The 24,412-nt window shown below is 48.7% G+C and overlaps 1 protein-coding gene across 1 annotated transcript in view; it reads right to left on the reverse strand.

Annotated features, from left to right (window-relative positions):
- INSR (insulin receptor) overlaps nt 1–22,389 on the reverse strand; it is a 137,698-nt gene extending 115,309 nt beyond the window's left edge. The window contains exon 1 of the mRNA XM_077270397.1: nt 21,699–22,389. Within this exon, the coding sequence (XP_077126512.1) occupies nt 21,699–21,828 (130 nt within the window). The 5' untranslated portion in view covers nt 21,829–22,389. The remainder of the gene's footprint in view (nt 1–21,698) is intronic.
- Between the last annotated feature and the right edge of the window lie 2,023 nt (nt 22,390–24,412).

Here is a 24,412-nt window from a genome sequence, read left to right on the forward strand (position 1 = left end):
CATATTGACGGAAAAACAAAAAAGTTATGGCTCTGGGAAGGAGGGGAGCGAAAAACGAGAACGCGGAAAAGGGCAAGGTCTTGAAGGGGTTAAAGATTATTATTATTATTTTTATTATTATTATACATTTATATAGCGCCATTTATTCCATGGCACTTTACATTTGAAAGGGGCAAATATAAACAAGCACAATAAACATGAGCAAAACAAGGCACACACAAGTACAGAAGGAGGGAGGACCCTGCCCGCGAGGGCTCACAGCCTACAGAGGATGGGTGAGGATACACTAGGAGAGGGTAGAGCTGGTTGTGCGGCGGTTCAGCAGACTAATGATCACTGCAGATTGTAGGCTTGTCGGAAGAGATGAGTCTTCAGGTTCTTTTTGAAGGTTTCTATGGTAGGCGAGAGTCTGATGTGTTGGGGTAGAGTATGGGGGAAGCACGTGAGAAGTCTTGGATGCAGTTGTGGGAAGAAGAGATGAGAGGGGAGTAGAGAAGGAGATCTTGAGAGGAAAGAAGGTTGCGTGTGGGTAAGTACCGGGAGACCATGTCACAGATGTATGGAGGAGACAGGTTGTGGATGGCTTTGTATGTCATAGTTAGGGTTTTGAACTGTAGCCACTGGACAATAGGAAGCCAGTGAAGGGCTTGATAAAGAGGCTGGGAATAATGTGGAGACAGGTAGATTAGTTGGGCAGCAGAGTGTAGATTGGAGTGTTGCTAGAGTGCTAGAGGGGAGGCCAGAGAGTAGGAGGTTGCAGTAATCGAGGCGGGAGATAAGGGCGTGCACTAGTGTTTTTGTGGTTTCATAGTAAAGGAATGCACAGATCCGGAAAATATTTTTGAGTTTGAGTGGGCAGGAGGAGGCAAGGGCTTGGGTATGAGGCTTGAAAGAGGGCAGAGTCTAGGATCACTCCGAGGGACCGAGCATGAGGGACTGGGGAAAGTGAGCAGCCATTGACATTGATGTATAGGTCTCGTGGAGGGGCAGAGTGAGATGGGGGGAAAGATGATGAATTCTGTTTTGTCCTTGTTCAGATTTAGAAAGCGAGCAGAAAAGCTGAAATAGCAGACAGACATTGTGGGATTTTGGTCAGTAAGGACGTGGGGTCGGGCCCCATATAGGTAGATCTGCGTGTCATCAGCGTAGAGATGATACTGCAAACCGTGGGGTTCTATGAGCTGTCCCAGGCCGAAGGTGTAAATGGAGAAGAGCAGGGGCCCTAGGACTGAGCCTTGGAGAACACCGACAGACAGGGGGCGAGATGAGGAGGTGGTGTGGGAGAGGGAGACACTGAATGTTCGGTCTGTTAGATACGACGAGATCCAGGATAGGGCCAAGTCTGTGATGCCAAGAGATGAGAGAATCTGTAGCAGGAGGGAATGGTCGACAGTGTTTTGACGCCAATTCTGTGTTTTGGAGACACTCATAGCTTTGATACACAAATACGAATGAAATTCTGATAAAAAAATACAGATTTGTGTGAATAAAGCCTAATGGAGGGGGGCACAAGGTTTCAGTGTACTTTCTGTGAGGAAGCTTTGGTTGTCATTAGATTGGGACTGGTGGGCTCTTGGTATCATTATAGTGCACGTGGGAGGGGGAATGTAGACCATTGCGATTTATCTGACCAGAATGTGTTTCTTAGGTAAGAAAGGTCGGGGACCACTGGTATAGAGAACAGCACATATGCTTATGATATAGCTAATTGTATAAGGCCCAGTGCACATGGTCAGTATTTGTAAGCCAAAATCAGGAGTGGGTAATAGATACAGAAGTGGTGTCGTATTTCTATTATACTTTTCCTCTGATTGTAAGCCAAAACCAGGAGTGGAACAAATACTGACGTAAAAAAACTGACCAAATACTCAACATGTGACCCAATACCATAGATTGTCCACATTCTCTGTAGTTTGTTTTCCTTTTTAGGCTCAGTTCACACTAGGCATTTTTGCTGATTTATGCTTTTTTGCTATATTTTCAGCTGTTTTTTTACAACAGCACCAGCTACACTAAATTAGAATATCATCAAAAATTTATTTATTTCAGTTCTTCAATACGAAAAGTGAAACTCATTATATAGAGTCGTTACAAACAGCGTGATCTATTTCAAGTGTTTGTTTCTGTTAATGTTGATGATTATGGCTTACACCCAATGAAAACCCAAAAGTCATTATCTCAGTAAATTAGAATACTTTATAACACCAGCTTGAAAAATGATTTTAAAATCCAAAATGTTGGCCTTCTGAAATGTATGTTCAGTAAATGCACTCAATACTTGGTCGGGGCTCCTTCTGATGATATTCTAAATATTGTGAGAAGCACCTGTTCATAAAGATTTCAGATATCTCATACACACTTTTTTGTCTTCATTATTTTGTGCTTTGCATATTTTTTGGGACAAAGAGCATCACACTTCTTTCAGCGTTTTTCACTCATTGACTTGAATGGATGGTGAAAAAACGCAAGTATCAGGTTTTGTGCCAAAACCTGATTCAATGAATTAGGAGGTTTTTTTTTCCCAACACTAAACTTTAGCAGCATGCACAAGAGAAATCTAGCATGCCAAAACCACAGGAAAAAAAATGCACAAAAACACAGCAAAAACTCCGCAAAAAAAATGCAAGAAAAACCATGCTTGCTCTCTGCAGCTTCTTTCCTGCCAAGAGATCGTGTTTTTTCTGCAGAAAAAAAAAAATGCGGAAAAAAACACCTATTGTGAACTTACTCTTATATGTTAATTCCGAGGTTTTCTGTGTGATGGCAACTGCCTGTGTTCCTATTCAAAATTTTGTCCAGTTGTTGTAGCAGACTGCCATATAGCCCAGTGATAGGTCAACACAGCAGTTGACAGTGACAATATGTCAAGTGACAGCAATGTTTCAAATGTCACATGTAGCAGCCCTACCCTTATATTAGGAACTGAGCCACTAGCATCTGAATGTGCTCCTGGTATGTCTGACTTCGAGAAACATTACGGCTGTTTTAACACATATCAATGTATTTCTATGAAGAAAAAAAAAAAAACAACAAAACAGTAAATACTTTGCACCAGTTTTTTTTTTTTGCCGAATAAGAATTTGCTTTTAAACCCCTTCACCCCTAAGCCTGTTTTCATATTTATAAAATAATAACTCTGGAACGCTTCAACGTATCCCACTGATTATGAGACTTTTCTCGAGACATATGGTACGTCATTATAGTGGTAAAACTTGGTAGATGTGACTTGTGTTCAAGTTGTGGGAAAAAAATAAATAAATAAAATTTGGAAATTGAATTTTTGGCAAAATTTTGTAAATTTTGCAATTTTGAAATGTAATTCTTATGCCCTTAAATCAGAGTTAGGTCCCACAAAATATTTAATAAATGAAATTTCCCACGTATCTACCTTAAATCAGCACAAGTTTTGAAAAAAACATAAGTTAGAATGGTTAAAAGTAGACCAACGACTTCTCATTTTTCCAATAAATTTTTTTTTTTTTTTTTTTTTTTTTTTAGGGTCTACATCACATTTGAAACGACTGAGGGGTCTATGTGACAGAACATACCCAAAAGTGACATCCTAAAAACTGCACCCCTCAAAACCACATTCAAGAAGTTTATTAACCCTTCGTGTGCTTCACAGGAACTGAAACAATGTGTAACGAAAAAATGAGAACATTTAACTTTAGGCCGAAATTTTTTCATTTTCACAGGCGTAACAGGAAAAAAAAAAAAAAGGGACCCCAAAATTTGTTGTGCAATTTCTCCAGAGCACACAGATACCCCATATGTGGGGGAAGTCTACTGTTTGGGTGCACAGCAGCAGGGCTCAAAAGGGAGAGAGCACAGTTTGACTATTTTAAAACTCAAAATTGGCTGGAATCGAGAGCAGACGTCAGGTCGTGTTTGGAGAGCCCCTGATGTACCTAAACAGTGGAAACCCCCAACAAGTTACCCCATTTTGGAAACTAGACCCCACAAGGAATGTATCTAGATGTGTGGTGAGCACCTTGGACCTCCAGGTGCTTCACAGAAATTTATAATGTTGAGCCGTGAAAATTTTTTAAAAAAAATCTACATTACATCTGTGTTTTTAGCCCCTATTTTTTTTTATTTTCACACGGGTAACAGGAGAAAGTGGACTCAAATTGTTGTGTAATTTCTCCTGAGAATGCAGCGGGAAGTGTAATTTCTCCTGAGAACGCAGGGGGAAATCTACTGTTTTGGAGCCCGGCAGTGCTTGGAAGGGAAGGAGTGACATTTTGAAATGCAGACTTTGATGGAATGGTTTGCCAGCGTCCTGTTGCATTTGAAGAGCCCCTGATGTGCCTAAACAATAGAAACCCCCCCACACGTGACGCTATGATGGAATTGATCTAGTGTTTCCTGGAATCTTTATTTTCTAATATAGTGGCATATGTGAGTAGTGTAGAGTGCATAAAGTTGGCATACGCGAGCTGTGTAGTGTACGTCAGGTTGGAATATGCGAGTTGTGCATGTCAGAAATGAATTTAGTAGTCCAAGGATGTGTGGTATCGTTTGGTGCATTCTTTTATATGCAAGCCAGGTTTGTCGGGGCAGGTGTCTCATTGATAAGTCATGTACTCATCCCCCATCTGTAACACACCGGGCACCTCTTTCACGAACTTCCTTTCTTTGACGTTTGAAGAACCTCACCGGGGAAATGTTGGTCCGGTACCATACAAGCACTTTCAGTTCCAGAAGTACTGGATTAGGGACTTGATTACCTCCTGGAACTAAAGGTATGCATTTCTGGCCCGCACATCATGAGAACATGAAAGCAGTGTACATAGCCATCTGTACGATGTGCACGGCCAGCTTCTTGTACGACACCTTGGCTTTTCTCATGGCACTCACTGTACGACTGGAGGACATGATCAGAAACATCAACTATCCCCATATTCTTTTTTTTTTTACCCCAGTACACAGTCTGGTTTGGCGCCCTGTTTAGAGGAACCTTGTACAGCGGTGGGGGTGCTGCCATTACCATGTATAGTGGTCAAGAAAAGGACATCCTACTTGTCCTTGTACTTGACCACCAGCAAGTTGCCACTACATTGTGCTCTGCTCTCATCCTTTCTGAGCAGATACCAAAATTAGCTTCTTAGGGAGGCCTCTGATTTTGCAGACAGCACCACATGCTGCGGCAGGTCAAGCAGGGAGAGACCTGAAGAGTGGAACACTGGTATAATACTTGTCTACATAGAGGTGAACCTTGATACAGCAGTGGGTGCACCAAATCCCACACAACATCCCAACTCACTGCCAGGACAGGGGGTTCAATCCGTGTGTCCTTACCTTCATAAACTCTGAAGTTATCCATGTACCCCGAGGTACTTTCACAGTTTGTAGAGCTCAATTCTGTACCTGGCCCTCTTACTGGGCAGGTTTTGCTGGAATTTGAGCCTCCATCTGAAATGTATTGGCGACTCAACCACGCAAATGTCCCTTTGGGGAACGTACACCTCTGCAAACTTCTTGCTTATGTGATTAATGACCGGTCGAACTTTGAAAAGTCAAAGTTTGGGTCATCTTGGGGAGGATATTGTGCATTATCACCGTAATGCTAAAATTTGTGGATTGCCTCAAATCATTTACGGGTCATGGCCATGCAGAACTGCAGTGCTATACAAAAAGTCAAAACTCCAATATTGCCAAAGCTCTGGCTTCTTCACTAACCCCATGTGAAGCACAGGGCCCCAAATCGTCATCGTTTTTACTGCATCTACAGGGGTCCAGTTAGAAAATAATGAAAGGTAGTTTTGTGCCAAAATTTGCTGGGCGTACAAATTTGTGTGGGCCACCATGAGGTTTACAAAATCCTCAGAGAAAAAGACCTTGAAACAGTCTATTTCTGTGAGGACGGTGGTGTCACATTGGATTCCAGATTGTGCCACAAAATCAGGAATCAGTGGCTCAATCTTGAGGAGGTGAGGACCATACGGGGTCCGTAACAGTCAGCGCTGGTTTATTTTCTGTCCTGGGGTATCTGCGTGGCAGTTCAGTGTCACTTGAGGAAGAAGAGGAGGATGAAAAATAAAAGAAGGTGGCATCCCCTCCATCCCTAACAGTGTCGGAGGCAAGGAAAATGTATGCCTCCTCTGCCAAATACCGTGATTGGCAAGAGCGGTACACTTTTCACACATGCGTTGCTTGTGTGTGCCAATTTTTTTCAGATGTGAGTTTTTGGTGTAAACATTTGTATGTAGAAGAGAAAAAAAAATAAGGAAAGAATCTAAAAAAATAAAATAAAGATATAAAAATTTGGCAAAAAAAAATAAAAAATTACCAGCAACTATCTGACATTAACCAATTATATTCAGTAAAACAAATACTGCAGTTGCCAATTACTACAGTATATTTTTACTGTCCCTAATCTAGTCATATCAACTATTCAATGATATGCGTCACCGAACAGCACTCCACGGCTATAAGACATATACACACACACACAGTACAAAATTGGAATAAAATAAACAAATAAATAAAAGCGAACAAACAAAAATAAACTGCCAAAAGTCGAGCAATCAAGTATTGATCACTGTTCGGCGGCAGAGGTGGTGGTGGGGAGAAAGCTACAGCAGCAGCACCAGCAGAAGTGATGGCACAGACTTCAAAAAGTCTGTGCCACCGTAAGTCCCAGTACAGAGAGACAGAACAGCAGTATGACCGCTCTGCACACATCCGAAGCTAGGATGAGGAAGTGCAGGGCGGTCATTCTGAGGTTAGATGGCCTCTGTGCGCTCTGACTGGTGCAATCGACGTCATTGTACGATCGAGCTGGCCCTGGTGACACAGTCGTTGCTCGGCTTCAGCCTATGATCGGTGCTGTTACAGTGGACATCAGTGTTTTAGGCAATTTCATTGGCTGTTCAGAATTTAACAGCCAATCACAGCAATTGTAGTTGTGGGGGGCAGCGCCACCTCCCCTGGGATGATGACTCCCCAGATGCCCTGCTGTAAGATTCAGCAGGCAACTTAGTGCAATCACCGCGATTGCGGAGCCGCATGAAAGATGATGTATGGATACATTCTAGGTCGGTAAGTACTTACCAACCTGGACGTATGGATACGTCCAAGGTCGTGAAGGGGTTAAAGATTTATTTTTTTATTTTTCTCCTTCCGTCTTGTAAACAACACTTACAGCCGTTCCAGCGGTGTCAACCCTGGCTCACCCAGGGATCACGTAAGATCATTAACACGTCTACCTTGAACTGTCCTCCCATCTCTCTTCTTGCTCCCTCTTTAACCGCTTACAATCTGACTTCCGGTCACACCATTCCACTGAAACTGCCCTAACTAAGGTCACCAATGACCTCTTAACCGCCAAGAGCAAGCGACACTACTCTGTCCTCCTCAACCTGTCTGCTGCCTTTGACACAGTGGACCATTCCCTATTACAGACCCTCTCATCCCTTGGCATCACAGACTTGGCCCTATCCTGGATCTCATCATACCTAACAGACCGGACATTCAGCGTCTCCCACTCACACACCACCTCCTCACCTCGCCCCCCATCTGTCGGAGTCCCACAAGACTCAGTTCAAGGGCCCCTGCTCTTCTCCATTTACACCTTTGGCCTGGGACAGCTCATAGAATCTCATGGCTTTCAGTATCAACTCTATGCTGATGACACACAGATCTACATCTCTGGACCAGATATCACCTCCCTACTAACCAGAATCCCTCAATGTCTGTCCACTATTTCATCCTGCTTCTCCGCTAGATTTCTGAAACTTAACATGGACAAAACAGAATTCATCATCTTTCCCCCATCTCACGCGACCCCCCCCCCCCCAAAGAACCTATCCATTGCAGTAAATGGCTGCCCACTCACCCCAGTCCCACAAGCTCGCTGCCTCGGGGTAATCCTTGACGCTGATCTCTCCTTCAAACCACATATCCAAGCCCTTTCCACTTCCTGCCGACTTCAACTAAAAAATATTTCACGAATCCGTACATTCCTCAACCAAGAATCTGCAAAAACCCTAGTCCATGCCCTCATCATCTCTCGCCTTGACCACTGCAACCTCCTGCTCTGTGGCCTCCCTTCTAACACTCTCGCACCCCTCCAATCTATTCTAAACTCTGCTGCCCGACTAATCCACCCGTCCCCTCGCTATTCCCCGGCCTCTCCCCTCTGTCAATCCCTTCACTGGCTCCCCATTGCCCAGAGACTCCAGTACAAAACCCTAACCATGACGTACAAAGCCATCCACAACCTGTCTCCTCCATACATCTGTGACCTCGTCTCCCGGTACTTACCTACACGCAACCTCCGATCCTCACAAGATCTCCTTCTCTACTCCCCTCTTATCTTCTCTTCCCACAATCGTATACAAGATTTCTCTCGCGTATCACCCCTACTCTGGAACCCTCTACCACAACACATAAGACTCTCGCCTACCATCGAAACCTTCAAAAAGAGCCTGAAGACCCACCTCTTCCAACAAGCCTACAACCTGCAGTAACCACCGATCGACCAAACCGCTGCATGACCAGCTCTATCCTCGCCCTTGACGCTGATCTCTCCTTCAAACCACATATCCAAGCCCTTTCCACTTCCTGCCGACTTCAACTAAAAAATATTTCACGAATCCGTACATTCCTCAACCAAGAATCTGCAAAAACCCTAGTCCATGCCCTCATCATCTCTCGCCTTGACCACTGCAACCTCCTGCTCTGTGGCCTCCCTTCTAACACTCTCGCACCCCTCCAATCTATTCTAAACTCTGCTGCCCGACTAATCCACCCGTCCCCTCGCTATTCCCCGGCCTCTCCCCTCTGTCAATCCCTTCACTGGCTCCCCATTGCCCAGAGACTCCAGTACAAAACCCTAACCATGACGTACAAAGCCATCCACAACCTGTCTCCTCCATACATCTGTGACCTCGTCTCCCGGTACTTACCTACACGCAACCTCCGATCCTCACAAGATCTCCTTCTCTACTCCCCTCTTATCTTCTCTTCCCACAATCGTATACAAGATTTCTCTCGCGTATCACCCCTACTCTGGAACCCTCTACCACAACACATAAGACTCTCGCCTACCATCGAAACCTTCAAAAAGAGCCTGAAGACCCACCTCTTCCAACAAGCCTACAACCTGCAGTAACCACCGATCGACCAAACCGCTGCATGACCAGCTCTATCCTCGCCTACTGTATTCTCACCCATCCCTTGTAGATTGTGAGCCTTCGCGGGCAGGGTCCTCTCTCCTCCTGTACCAGTTATGACTTGTATTGTTTAAGATTATTGTACTTGTTTTTATTATGTATACCCCTCCTTACATGTAAAGCACCATGGAATAAATGGCGCTATTAAAAAAATAATAATAATAATTATTATTATTATGTCACTCGGTTATGTCACTATGCCCTACTTTGGACTGAATTGACATACAGAGGAAGCGAGAGCTGTAACTTCCCTCTCATTTCCACTGAATGCCAGATTTGTCTAAGGGCTCATACTCACTTGCGCGAAACTCGGATGAGTCTCACATGTTAATACCCGGCGCTGCTGCCGGCACTCAGGAGCCGAGCGTGCGGCCGCATAGCAATACATGCCGCCGCACGCTCCGATCCTCTGTGCCAGGTGCAGTGCCGGGTATTGCCGTGTGAGACTCACCCGAGTTTCGCGCAAGTGAGTATAAGCCCTAAAAGGAGCAAGAGCGAAGCCAGTGATGACTGGCGGCTGGGAGAGCCAACGCCGACACCTCTGGAATAGCACCAATGAAAGGTGGACTAGGGACGACCACAGGAGTACAGCAGCAATCAACAGACACGCACAAAGATTACATAATATTATTATTATTATTTATTATTATTATAGCGCCATTTATTCCATGGCGCTTTACATGTGAGTACTAATATGAATATTTACTAACAAGTTTATTAAAGGATGGGAGGTAAACAGTGTATAAATAAATACAATGACACCATATACTATCACTAATACCAACTAAGTATACGCAGGTACACTTAAACAGAATAAACAGTGATATGTGAGCAAAATACAATGTGATTAACCCTTTCTAGGCATAAATCAATAAAACGATACTTTAATAATTGACTATTCGGAGCACTTTTCCTCGTAACGAGCTGAAATGCGAGGGAACCAGCACCAAACAACGTGTTGTATAGGTTTCAGTGAAAAAGCAGTTAATAAGCTTCGGGGGTCACAGGTGCTGCACCTCAAACGAACAACGTTGTACAAAATCCAACCAAAAGAGATGAAAAGGTGGCACTCTGATCAGGTAAAAAAATGTCTTTAACATAGAAAATTAACACGTGGATGCAGGGAGGCGGGTACATCAGTGGACGACTGCCGTTTTGCGTCAGTCGGACGGCCGTGAAAATCAGTAGAATCGAAACACCGTGCACGGACTGGCTGGTGGCTGCCCCGACCAGAGCGTGAGGGCTTTTAGGCGAGATGAATCGGTGCTGCACTCTGGAGTGTGGAGTCGGGAGTCAAGGAAACTGAGGAGTCAGAGTTTGGCTTACCGACTCCACGGCCATGCTTTAACCCTTTAATGACCAGAGGTATTTTTGCATTTTCATTTTTTTGCTCCCCTTCTTCCCAGAGCCATAACTTTTTTGGTCAAAATGGCCATGTGAGGGCTGGTTTTTGCGGGACGAGTTGTTCTTTTGAACAACACCATTGGTTTTAACATATCATGTACTAGAAAATTGGGAACTAAATTCCATGTGATGTGAAATTGCAAAAAAAGTGCAATCCCACACTTTTTATTTTTTTATTTTTACAATGTTCACTAAATGCTAAAACTGACCTGCCATTATGATTCTCCAGGACATTACGAGTTCTCAGACACCAAACATGTATAGGTTCTTTTTTATTTCAGTGGTGAAAAAAAATTCCAAATTTCGTTAAAAAAAAAAGCCTCCATTTTTTGTGATCTCGGGTTGATTGAGGGCTTATTTTTTGCGTGCCAAGCTGGTGTTTTTAATTATGCCATTTTGGAGCAGATATGTTCCTTTGATCGCCCATTATTGCATTTTATTGCAATGTTGCGTCGACCAAAAAAAAGTAATTCTGGCATTTTCACTTTATTTCTCGTTACGATGTTTAACGATCGGGTTAAATATTTATACTGATAGATCGGATGCTTCTGAAAGCAGCGATTCCAAATATGTCTATGTTTTAATTCTTTTGTGGTTTTATTTTGAATGGGGCAAAAGTGGGGCGATTTAAACTTTTTATATTTTGTCATATTTTTAAAAACTTTTTTTTTTTTTTTTAAACTTTTTGCATGCTTCAATATTCTCCATGTGAGACTAGAAGCTGCACTTGTCCGATCAGCTCTGCTACATACAGGCGATGATCAGATTACCTGTATGTAGCTGAATTGCTCACTTGCTATCAGCACTGACCACCCGGTGACGCTCATAGCAGTCTGGAAATAACAATCAGAGGTCTGCTGGAGACCTCTGGTAGTCATGCCAACCCATCGGTGACCCGCGATCACGTGACAGGGTCACCAATGAGTGGAATTTCCAGCTCGCTTGCCGGAAGCGTGAGTTAAATGCCACTGTCAGAGATTGACAGCGGCATTTAACTAGTTAACAGCCGCGGGTGGATCGCGATTCCAGCTGCGGCTGTTAGAGGCACATGTCAGCTGTTCAAAACAGCTGACATTTGCCAGAAAAGATGTGGGCTCATCACCGGAGCTCACAAAGGGATGGAGACAGGCATTGGCATACCATTACGCCCGATGTCAGAAAGGGGTTAAAGACAAATTATTTTTTTAGAAACAAGTAGTTTGATGCACTCTGGTGCAACCATGCACTGTTCCAGCACTGCTTCTGCCCCTGGTCTCTGTTGATATGATACAGTGATGACTTAATAACTACAGCACAAGAGACCACTACAGCCAATCTCTGGGCTCTGTGGTGATGCAGAGGCAGCGGTCACACGAGCAGTAGTTATGACATAACCGCTGCAGGCAGTGAAGGAACCAGCAGTGCAGCAGCATAGGGTGGGTATAATCCAAATTTGTTATCTTTCACCTTGACAAGCTTATGCATACAGAAATTATATATATATATATTTTTTTTTTTTTTTTTTTTTTTATTTACAGTACATAGTTACATGGGTTGAAAGAAAAAAAAAAAAAAAAAAAAAGACCTAGGTCCATCAAGTTCAACCTTTCTCCACCAACTGTACATTGTGTCACTAAATTATCTATAACCCGCAATGTTACGCATACCTCCCAACTTTTGAAGATGGGAAAGAGGGATAAAGCAGTAAATTTTAGGCCACGCCTCTGACCACACCCATTCATAATTAGTCACACCCATATCCACGACCCAACCACACCCATTTAGCACTGCCGATCACACTGTTTCATATACAATTATAAACAAAAAAATATGGCCACACAGTGCCCCATACTGTATAATGACCGCACATTACGCTCCATACTGTATAATGACCGCACATGACGCTCCATACTGTATAATGACCCCACATGACGCTCAATACTGTATACTGGCCGCACATGATGCTCCATACTGTATACTGGCCGCACATGATGCTCCATACTGTATAATGACCGCACATGATGCTCCATACTGTATAATGACCGCACATGATGCTTAATACTGTATACTGACCCCCCTCCTGTATGCATGGCTCATATTCCCCCCCCCACCCTATGCATGGCTCATATTCCCCCCCCTCCCACCCTATGCATGGCTCATATTCCCCCCCCTCCCACCCTATGCATGGCTCATATTCCCCCCCCCCTCCCACCCTATGCATGGCTCATATTCCCCCCCCCTCCCACCCTATGCATGGCTCATATTCCCCCCCCTCCCACCCTATGCATGGCTCATATTCCCCCCCTCCCACCCTATGCATGGCTCATATTCCCCCCCCTCCCACCCTATGCATGGCTCATATTCCCCCCCCTCCCACCCTATGCATGGCTCATATTCCCCCCCCTCCCACCCTATGCATGGCTCATATTCACCCCCTCCCACCCTATGCATGGCTCATATTCCCCCCCCTCCCACCCTATGCATGGCTCATATTTACCCCCCTCCCACCCTATGCATGGCTCATATTTCCCCCCCCCCACCCTATGCATGGCTCATATTTCCCCCCCCCTATGCATGGCTCATATTTCCCCCTCCTGTATGATGCATGGCTCATATTCCCCCCCCCCGCTCCCATCTTGAATGGCGACAGCGCGGCTTACCGTCCTCCTTCATCCCCCCTACCCTGTCCCCCGTCCCTCATACTTACCTGTTCCTCACCGCGCGGTCATCCCTCTCGCACTGTGTCCCGACTCCCGGCTCAGCACCTTCTTCCTGGGTGAGCGGTCATGTGATACTGCTTATTATAGGTCATGAATATGCGCATATTCATGACCTTAAATGAGCGGTACCACGTGACCGCTCATTCAGGAGCGCTGCAGAAGCCGAGACCAGCCATCGCTGGAGCAGGGTGAGTATTGTCTTCAAGGAGGTTGTCTTCAAGGAGGGTGGGTGGGATGCGGGCGGGCGGGGGGTGACCCAACTTTTATTAAAAAAAAAAAAACAGCCACAAACCTTGCTCAGGTGCCGCCCCCTGCATTGTCCCCGCCCTAGGCACGTAGTGTGGGACAACTAATGTCCCTCCCGGGATCACGGGGCTGTCAAAATCAGGACAGTCCCGCGGGATCCGGGACGGTTGGGAGGTATGATGTTACGTGTATTGGATCATCCAGCCCTTTCTTAAAAGCTGCCATTACTACCTCTTGTGGTCGGCATTCCACAGTCTGACTGCTCTAACTGTAATGAACCCTTTCCTATTTAGATGCCAGAATCGCCTTTCTTCCACCCGTAATGAATGCACCCTGATCCTCAGTATGGTCTTGAAAGGAATAAGTCATGTGCCAGTGTTTTGTACTGGCCACACATATATTTATACATGCAAATGAAATCTCCTCTGAGGAGTCTTTTACCTAAACTAAACAAGCTCAACTTTTCCAAACTCTCCTCATATGAGATGCCTTCCATCCCTTGTAATAATCCAGTTGTCCACCTTTGAACTGACTAATTTCTGAATGTACTTTTTAAAATGCGGAGCCCAAAACTGGATCCCATATTCTAGGTGTAGTCTCACATATCTTGAAAAAAAGCTTTACAAGGGAACTGGGTACATCCAAAAACACCTTGAGAAATATTGGTAGTTTAGTGGTAAATAGAATTTTAATCATATCAGGCTATATTGCACACGCTGAAGATTTGACTGTGGAATTTTCTGTGCAGATTCTGCATTTCGTGGCAGAAAACACAGGTCAGAATCAGCTCTTTTTTTGGTATGTGTACACATTGCAGATTTTTGTGCGGATTTCTTCCCTTTTTCTCCCCTGCAGATTTCTATTATGGAATGGGTGCAGAAACGCAGCAGATCTGCACAAAGAATTGACATGCTCCTTTTTTGAATCTGCTGTGTTTTCCGTGCACATTTTTCCACACCATTAGCACAGCATTTTTTTTTTTTGCCATTGATTTACATTGTACTGTAAAACACTTGCAGATCTACAGCGTTTCTGCGTGGAAAAAACGCTGCAGATCTGCAATGTGTGCACATACCCTAAGGTGGGCTTACTGTAACAACGTTTTTTTTCTCCATGCAACTGCTCACCTTCCAATATCAGGGCGATGGTACAGTCTCCACTCACTACACAGTCTAAAGGGGTCCTGGGCGTTATACATTAATCACAAAGCCAACAAGTAACCCCCCGTCCCCCCCAAAAAAAATTTTTAAATTAACATTCTTCATTGATGCAAGTTTACAACAAAACAATGCGTGAACACAAAATGAACAGTGCCGGTAAGCTGGCTACACAGGATTTAAACGCCATTTACATGCAGCTGAACCTCACATCCACAGGTAATTAATGTTTCTTGAGATGACAGGTTCCCTTTAAAGCAGAACTGTCACCAGATAATATAAACCGCATACATTATTAAATAGATCATGTGGACTTAATGACACTGGTGTACTTACTTTGTATGTAACTGTCAGAAAGGCTATGTATGATCATTTCTGAATGTTTACCTCTCGGATATTAAAAAGACCAATTAATGAGTCCAGAAAGAAATTTACTGGTTATCTTTGATTGCCAGCTACTATGAACAGATCACTTACTACAAAAGTGGTGGAAAAAAAGCAGGAAAAAAATACAAAATACTTCCTAAGTATCTACTTGTGGCTTTGGCTCAAAAAGCTGCAAGAAAAAGTGCATGTGTGATTCCAGCCTTACACAAGCTACAGCAAATTTAAGGCAATGAAGAAATGATTGCCTCAATAACATTGTTCTCATATGACAATGTGTTGAAATAATTTATCAACAAGTTGGGAAATCATCTCTGCAGATATCTGCTATATTTGTTGTTTGTACACGGCTCTTGGCAGGGTTTGGAGCCCATGAACACCAATCACTATGATGGAATTTTCTGAGACTGTCCATGCCCTGGACATAATTTTTTGTGTGTGCGTAAGTAAATGATGACTTTAGTACAGGGGAGGGCAATTAATTTTCCCGAGGGGCCACAAGAGAGCCACTGACTGTTGAGGAGGGCCGAACCCATAGGCTGAAGATATTTGTACCCAATATTAATTATAATAATTTTGTATTAATATTAATTGTATCGCTTAATATTGAGAAACTAAAGGGGTTGTCCACAACTAGGAAAACCCCTTCTTCATCTAAATGTTTGAGGCCGATAAGCTTTTTTTATGTTATACTCACCTCTCGTGCTGGCTCTCGTGTGGCTGTTGTGACATGTGACCCTGGCGCCCAATCAGCGCTGACGTCACTGTCCCCGCGTTCTGACAAATCAAATATGAAGAGGAAACCAGGGCGGCAGCTCTTCCTCTTCATGTTCAATTCAACAGGAGGAGGGGACAGTGACGTCAGTGCTGATTGGGCGCCGGGGTCACGTGTCACAACAGCACGGCTGCCCCAGGGATAGCAAGTGCCAACACCACGGGAACGGCACGAGGAGGGGAGGCGAGTACAACCTTTTTTATTTTACTGGGCCAAGTGCGGGGTAGGAGGAGAAGTTGTCCAAGAAGTGGACGAAGTATGTTGACATCCTCCTATATACACACCGTATAATCCACCAAAAACACCCTCTATATACCGTATGATCCCCCATATAGTCCTATGTATACAATATGAGCATCCGCATATCCTCTATAGACAATATGAGCCACCATATAGCCTCTCTATACAATATGAGCCCCACATCAGCTCCTTTTTTCAGCTACTACTGGTCATAGGACTAAGTGACTGAAATCACTTATGCATGACCACAGGCTGGTAGCGACAGCGCTCCATTACTGAGTGGGCAGCGACAAGCATGAGCAGAGGCTGGCAGTGACCGCTCTCCATTACTGACTGGGCAGCAACATGCACGACCACAGACTGCACTCCATCACCAATTGGGCATCGACACGCATGAGCACAGGCTGGCAGTGACAGCGCTCCATTACTGACTGGGAAGTGACACGCATGACCACAGGCTGGCAGTGACAGCGCTACTGCCCTCCATTACTGACTGGGCAGTGACACGCATGAGCACAGGCTGGCAGTGACAGCGCTCCATTACTGACTGGGCAGTGACACACATGACCACAGGCTGGCAGTGACAGCGCTACTGCCCTCCATTACTGACTGGGCAGCGACAAGCATGAGCACAGGCAGGCAGTGACAGCGCTGCATTACTGACTGGGCAGCAGCACACATGACCACAGGATGGTAGCGACAGCGCTCCATTACTGAGTGGGCAGCAACACGCATGACCACAGGCTGGCAGTGACAGCGCTACTGCCCTCCATTACTGACTGGGCAGCGACAAGCATGAGCACAGGCAGGCAGTGACAGCGCTCCATTACTGACTGGCTAGCAACACACATGAGCAGAGGCTGCACTCCATCACCAATTGGGCATCGACACGCATGACCACAGGCTGGCAGTGACAGCGCTACTGCCCTCCATTACTGACTGGGCATCGATACGCATGAGCACAGGCTGGCAGTGACAACGCTCCATTACTGACTGGGCAGCGACACACATGACCACAGGCTGGTAGCGACAGCGCTTCATTACTGAGTGGGCAGCGACAAGCATGAGCACAGACTGCACTCCATCACCACGCATGAGCACAGGCTGGCAGTGACAGCGCTCCATTACTGACTGGGCAGTGACACATGACCACAGGCTGGCAGCGTCAGCGCTCCATTACTGACTGGGCAGTGACACACATGAGCACAGGCTGACAGTGACAGCGCTCCATTACTGACTGGGCAGTGACACACATGACCACAGGCTGACAGTGACAGCGCTCCATTACTGACTGGGCAGTGACACACATGACCATAGGCTGGCAGCGACAGCGCTCCATTACTGGCTGGGCAGTGACAGCGCTCCATTACTGGCTGGGCAGTGACACACATGACCACAGGCTGACAGCACTCCATTACTGAGTGGGCAGTGACAGGAATGACCACAGGCTGGCAGCGGCAGCACTCCATTACTGACTGGGCAGTGACCAGCATCACCACAGGTTGGCAGTGACAGCGCTCCATTACTGGCTGGGCAGTGACAGCGCTCCATTACTGACTGGGCAGTGACATGCATAACCACAGGTTGGCAGTGACAGCGCTCCATTACTGGCTGGGCAGTGACAGCGCTCCATTACTGGCTGGGCAGTGACACGCATAACCACAGGCTGGCAGTGACAGCGCTCCATTACTGACTGGGCAGTGACAGCGCTCCATTACTGACTGGGCAGTGATAGCCCTCCATTACTGACTGGGCAGCGACACACATGACCACAGGCTGGCAGTGACAGCGCTCCATTACTGACTGGGCAGCGACATGCATGACCACAGGCTGGCAGCGACAGCGCTCCATTACTGACTGGGCAGCGACAAGCATGAGCACAGGCTGGCAGCGCTCCATTACTGACTGGGCAGCGACACATATGAGCAGAGGCTGGCAGTGACAGCGCTCCATTACTGACTGGTAGTGACACACATGACCACAGGCTGGCAGTGACAGCGCTCCATTACTGACTGGGCAGTGACACACATGACCACAGGCTGGCAGTGACAGCGCTCCATTACTGACTGGGCAGTGACACACATGACCACAGGCTGGCAGTGACAGCGCTCCATTACTGGCTGGGCAGTGACAGCGCTCCATTACTGACTGGGCAGCGACACACATGACCACAGGCTGGCAGTGACAGCGCTCCATTACTGGCTGGGCAGTGACAGCGCTCCATTACTGGCTGGGCAGCGACACACATGACCACAGGCTGGCAGTGACAGCGCTCCATTACTGGCTGGGCAGTGACAGCGCTCCATTACTGACTGGGCAGCGACACACATGACCACAGGCTGGCAGTGACAGCGCTCCATTACTGGCTGGGCAGCGACACACATGACCACAGGCTGGCAGTGACAGCGCTCCATTACTGGCTGGGCAGCGACACATATGACCACAGGCTGGCAGTGACAGCGCTCCATTACTGGCTGGGCAGTGACAGCGCTCCATTACTGGCTGGGCAGCGACACATATGACCACAGGCTGGCAGTGACAGCGCTCCATTACTGGCTGGGCAGCGACACACATGACCACAGGCTGGCAGTGACAGCGCTCCATTACTGACTGGGCAGTGACACACATGACCACAGGCTGGCAGTGACAGCGCTCCATTACTGGCTGGGCAGTGACAGCGCTCCATTACTGACTGGCAGTGACAGCGCTCCATCACTGACTGGGCAGTGACACACATGACCACAGGCTGGCAGTGACAGCGCTCCATTACTGGCTGGGCAGTGACAGCGCTCCATTATTGGCTGGGCAGTGACAGCGCTCCATTACTGGCTGGGCAGTGACAGCGCTCCATTATTGGCTGGGCAGTGACAGCGCTCCATTACTGGCTGGCAGTGACAGCGCTCCATTACTGGCGGGCAGTGACACACATGACCACAGGCTGACAGTGACAGCGCTCCATTACTGACTGGGCAGTGACACACATGACCATAGGCTGGCAGCGACAGCGCTCCATTACTGGCTGGGCAGTGACAGCGCTCCATTACTGACTGGGCAGTGACACACATGACCACAGGCTGACAGCACTCCATTACTGAGTGGGCAGTGACAGGAATGACCACAGGCTGGCAGCGGCAGCACTCCATTACTGACTGGGCAATGACCAGCATCACCACAGGTTGGCAGTGACAGCGCTCCATTACTGGCTGGGCAGTGACAGCGCTCCATTACTGACTGGGCAGTGACATGCATAACCACAGGTTGGCAGTGACAGCGCTCCATTACTGGCTGGGCAGTGACAGCGCTCCATTACTGGCTGGGCAGTGACACGCATAACCACAGGCTGGCAGTGACAGCGCTCCATTACTGACTGGGCAGTGACAGCGCTCCATTACTGACTGGGCAGTGATAGCCCTCCATTACTGACTGGGCAGCGACACACATGACCACAGGCTGGCAGTGACAGCGCTCCATTACTGACTGGGCAGCGACATGCATGACCACAGGCTGGCAGCGACAGCGCTCCATTACTGACTGGGCAGCGACAAGCATGAGCACAGGCTGGCAGCGCTCCATTACTGACTGGGCAGCGACACATATGAGCAGAGGCTGGCAGTGACAGCGCTCCATTACTGACTGGTAGTGACACACATGACCACAGGCTGGCAGTGACAGCGCTCCATTACTGACTGGGCAGTGACACACATGACCACAGGCTGGCAGTGACAGCGCTCCATTACTGACTGGGCAGTGACACACATGACCACAGGCTGGCAGTGACAGCGCTCCATTACTGGCTGGGCAGTGACAGCGCTCCATTACTGACTGGGCAGCGACACACATGACCACAGGCTGGCAGTGACAGCGCTCCATTACTGGCTGGGCAGCGACACACATGACCACAGGCTGGCAGTGACAGCGCTCCATTACTGGCTGGGCAGTGACAGCGCTCCATTACTGACTGGGCAGCGACACACATGACCACAGGCTGGCAGTGACAGCGCTCCATTACTGGCTGGGCAGCGACACACATGACCACAGGCTGGCAGTGACAGCGCTCCATTACTGGCTGGGCAGTGACAGCGCTCCATTACTGGCTGGGCAGCGACACATATGACCACAGGCTGGCAGTGACAGCGCTCCATTACTGGCTGGGCAGCGACACACATGACCACAGGCTGGCAGTGACAGCGCTCCATTACTGACTGGGCAGTGACACACATGACCACAGGCTGGCAGTGACAGCGCTCCATTACTGGCTGGGCAGTGACAGCGCTCCATTACTGACTGGCAGTGACAGCGCTCCATTACTGACTGGGCAGTGACACACATGACCACAGGCTGGCAGTGACAGCGCTCCATTACTGGCTGGGCAGTGACAGCGCTCCATTACTGACTGGGCAGCGACACACATGACCACAGGCTGGCAGTGACAGCGCTCCATTACTGGCTGGGCAGCGACACATATGACCACAGGCTGGCAGTGACAGCGCTCCATTACTGGCTGGGCAGTGACAGCGCTCCATTACTGGCTGGGCAGCGACACATATGACCACAGGCTGGCAGTGACAGCGCTCCATTACTGGCTGGGCAGCGACACACATGACCACAGGCTGGCAGTGACAGCGCTCCATTACTGACTGGGCAGTGACACACATGACCACAGGCTGGCAGTGACAGCGCTCCATTACTGGCTGGGCAGTGACAGCGCTCCATTACTGACTGGCAGTGACAGCGCTCCATTACTGACTGGGCAGTGACACACATGACCACAGGCTGGCAGTGACAGCGCTCCATTACTGGCTGGGCAGTGACAGCGCTCCATTATTGGCTGGGCAGTGACAGCGCTCCATTACTGGCTGGGCAGTGACAGCGCTCCATTATTGGCTGGGCAGTGACAGCGCTCCATTACTGGCTGGCAGTGACAGCGCTCCATTACTGGCGGGCAGTGACAGCGCTCCATTACTGGCGGGCAGTGACAGCGCTCCATTACTGGCTGGCAGTGACAGCGCTCCATTACTGGCTGGGCAGTGACAGCGCTCCATTACTGGCTGGCAGTGACAGCGCTCCATTACTGGCTGGCAGTGACAGCGCTCCATTACTGGCTGGGCAGTGACAGCGCTCCATTACTGGCTGGCAGTGACAGCGCTCCATTACTGGCTGGGCACACACATGACCACAGGCTGGCTCCATTACTGAGTGGGCAGCGTTCTCAGTCATGCACATAGCGCAATGTAATCATTAACGAGGCCAGGCGAGTAAACAAGCTGTGGCCGTCCGCAGTGACTGTCGGCAGCAGAGCAGCGTCCCTCCCCGGCAGCAGGGCCCCGACCCCTCCCCCGCTGTTTACCATCTCGACCGAAACTAGCATTGCGGCCTGGTGCCGAGCGCCTCACAGCAGCCTCCATGTTGGCCGCGCCGCCTGTGTGTATGCGCGGCTGCGGTGTGCAGTATAACCAGGCAGCAGCGAAATAAAAGCTCAGAGCAACAGTGACTGTGTATTGCATCAAGGCTCGGCCATTGCTCTCCACATGCGGGTACAGAAGCCCCGCCATACCATACGCGTCCAGCACAACCGCTCACCGCACAGGCACATGACAGCGCACATCGTACTCACTTTTTCCACTGCTTTGACCGCAAAGAATCAGAATGACGGTGAAGCCTGCCAAGAGAATGCAGTAGCTTGGTTTTCTCCGTGCGGGGTTATTATTGGGGTGCCCCACACCCCCCATGACATCCTGTCCCATGCCAAGCCTTCTCCCAGCGGGTGGTCCTGGCTCCCAGCGATCACTCTGCGCCCCCGATAGATGCTCCGAGAGGGGCTCTATAAGGTGATCCTTCGCATGATGTGGCAGCACGGTCAGCCCCAGGCCCCGCTTATATCGCCTTCCCCTCTGCAGCGATCAGTCACGTTGTTTTATTTCCTTCCTGAAAAATACAGGTTTCTAACAAGCCAAAATATACGGCAGAAAAATGACTTCCTGGAGCAGGAAAGAGAAATGCAGCTTTTTATTAGTATTCGCCTCCCAGGCTGAAATTAGCAGAGGGAAAAGACGGTCACATCAACAATGCGGGGGCTGCGTGTGAATTCTTAGCTGGGCCTGGTGCGGGGTCCTGCAGGCTCGGTCTCCAGAGGTGTCCCCAGCCAGATAGGACGTGCGGGGCCCCCACCCTGCGCTCCTGCGTGTCCTCTTCTCGCCCCAGAGCAGGCTAAACACCAGGAAAATGCGTCCGAGCCGAGGAAATTGGCTCCCAAGCTAGACATGTATTACTAGTTCTTGCAAAGTCTCTAGTCTCGCCCCCCTCCTTCCAACCAGTATCCAACCAGTAAACAAGAGCTGTTAGTCAGCTGGGAAAGGAGGGAGCTGGTGGAACATGTGGCGTGGAGCCGCCCCTGCTGGAATGGCTGCTGTCCTCTCACAGTACATAGGGCCAGGCTGGAATGGCTGCTGTCCTCTCACTGTACATAGGGCCAGGCTGGAATGGCTGCTGTCCTCTCACACTGTACATAGGGCAAGGCTGGAATGGCTGCTGTCCTCTCACTGTACACAGAGCCAGGCTGGAATGGCTGCTGTCCTCTCACTGTACATAGGGCCAGGCTGGAATGGCTGCTGTCCTCTCACAGTACATAGGGCCAGGCTGGAATGGCTGCTGTTCTCTCACAGTACATAGGGCCAGGCTGGAATGGCTGTTGCCCTCTCACTATACATGGGGCCAGGCTGGAATGGCTGCTGTCCTCTCACTGTACATAGGGCCAGGCTAGAATGGCTGCTGTCCTCTCACACTGTACACAGAGCCAGGCTGGAATGGCTGCTGTCCTCTCACTGTACACAGAGCCAGGCTGGAGTGGCTGCTGTCCTCTCACTATACATGGGGCCAGGCTGGAATGGCTGCTGTCCTCTCACTGTACATAGGGCCAGGCTGGAATGGCTGCTGTCCTCTCACACTGTACACAGAGCCAGGCTGGAATGGCTGCTGTTCTCTCACTGTACACAGAGCCAGGCTGGAATGGCTGCTGTCCTCTCACTGTACATAGGGCCAGGCTGGAATGGCTGCTGTCCTCTCACTGTACACAGAGCCAGGCTGGAATGGCTGCTGTCCTCTCACTGTACATATGGCCAGGCTGGAATGGCTGCTGTCCTCTCACTGTACACAGAGCCAGGCTGGAATGGCTGCTGTCCTCTCACACTGTACATGGGGCAAGGCTGGAATGGCTACTGTCCTCTCACTGTACATGGGGCCAGGCTGGAATGGCTGCTGTCCTCTCACACTGTACATAGGGCCAGGCTGGAATGGCTGCTGTTCTCTCACTGTACATGGGGCCAGGCTGGAATGGCTGCTGTTCTCTCACACTGTACATAGGGCCAGGCTGGAATGGCTACTGTCCTCTCACTGTACATAGGGCCAGGCTGGAATGGCTGCTGTCCTCTCACACTGTACATAGGGCAAGGCTGGAATGGCTGCTGTCCTCTCACTGTACACAGAGCCAGGCTGGAATGGCTGCTGTCCTCTCACAGTACATAGGGCCAGGCTGGAATGGCTGCTGTTCTCTCACAGTACATAGGGCCAGGCTGGAATGGCTGTTGCCCTCTCACTATACATGGGGCCAGGCTGGAATGGCTGCTGTCCTCTCACTGTACATAGGGCCAGGCTAGAATGGCTGCTGTCCTCTCACACTGTACACAGAGCCAGGCTGGAATGGCTGCTGTCCTCTCACTGTACACAGAGCCAGGCTGGAGTGGCTGCTGTCCTCTCACTATACATGGGGCCAGGCTGGAATGGCTGCTGTCCTCTCACTGTACATAGGGCCAGGCTGGAATGGCTGCTGTCCTCTCACACTGTACACAGAGCCAGGCTGGAATGGCTGCTGTTCTCTCACTGTACACAGAGCCAGGCTGGAATGGCTGCTGTCCTCTCACTGTACATAGGGCCAGGCTGGAATGGCTGCTGTCCTCTCACTGTACACAGAGCCAGGCTGGAATGGCTGCTGTCCTCTCACTGTACATATGGCCAGGCTGGAATGGCTGCTGTCCTCTCACTGTACACAGAGCCAGGCTGGAATGGCTGCTGTCCTCTCACACTGTACATGGGGCAAGGCTGGAATGGCTACTGTCCTCTCACTGTACATGGGGCCAGGCTGGAATGGCTGCTGTCCTCTCACACTGTACATAGGGCCAGGCTGGAATGGCTGCTGTTCTCTCACTGTACATGGGGCCAGGCTGGAATGGCTGCTGTTCTCTCACACTGTACATAGGGCCAGGCTGGAATGGCTACTGTCCTCTCACTGTACATGGGGCCAGGCTGGAATGGCTGCTGTCCTCTCACACTGTA

Source organism: Ranitomeya variabilis, chromosome 1, assembly GCF_051348905.1.
Source record: "Ranitomeya variabilis isolate aRanVar5 chromosome 1, aRanVar5.hap1, whole genome shotgun sequence".
Lineage (NCBI taxonomy): Eukaryota > Metazoa > Chordata > Amphibia > Anura > Dendrobatidae > Ranitomeya > Ranitomeya variabilis.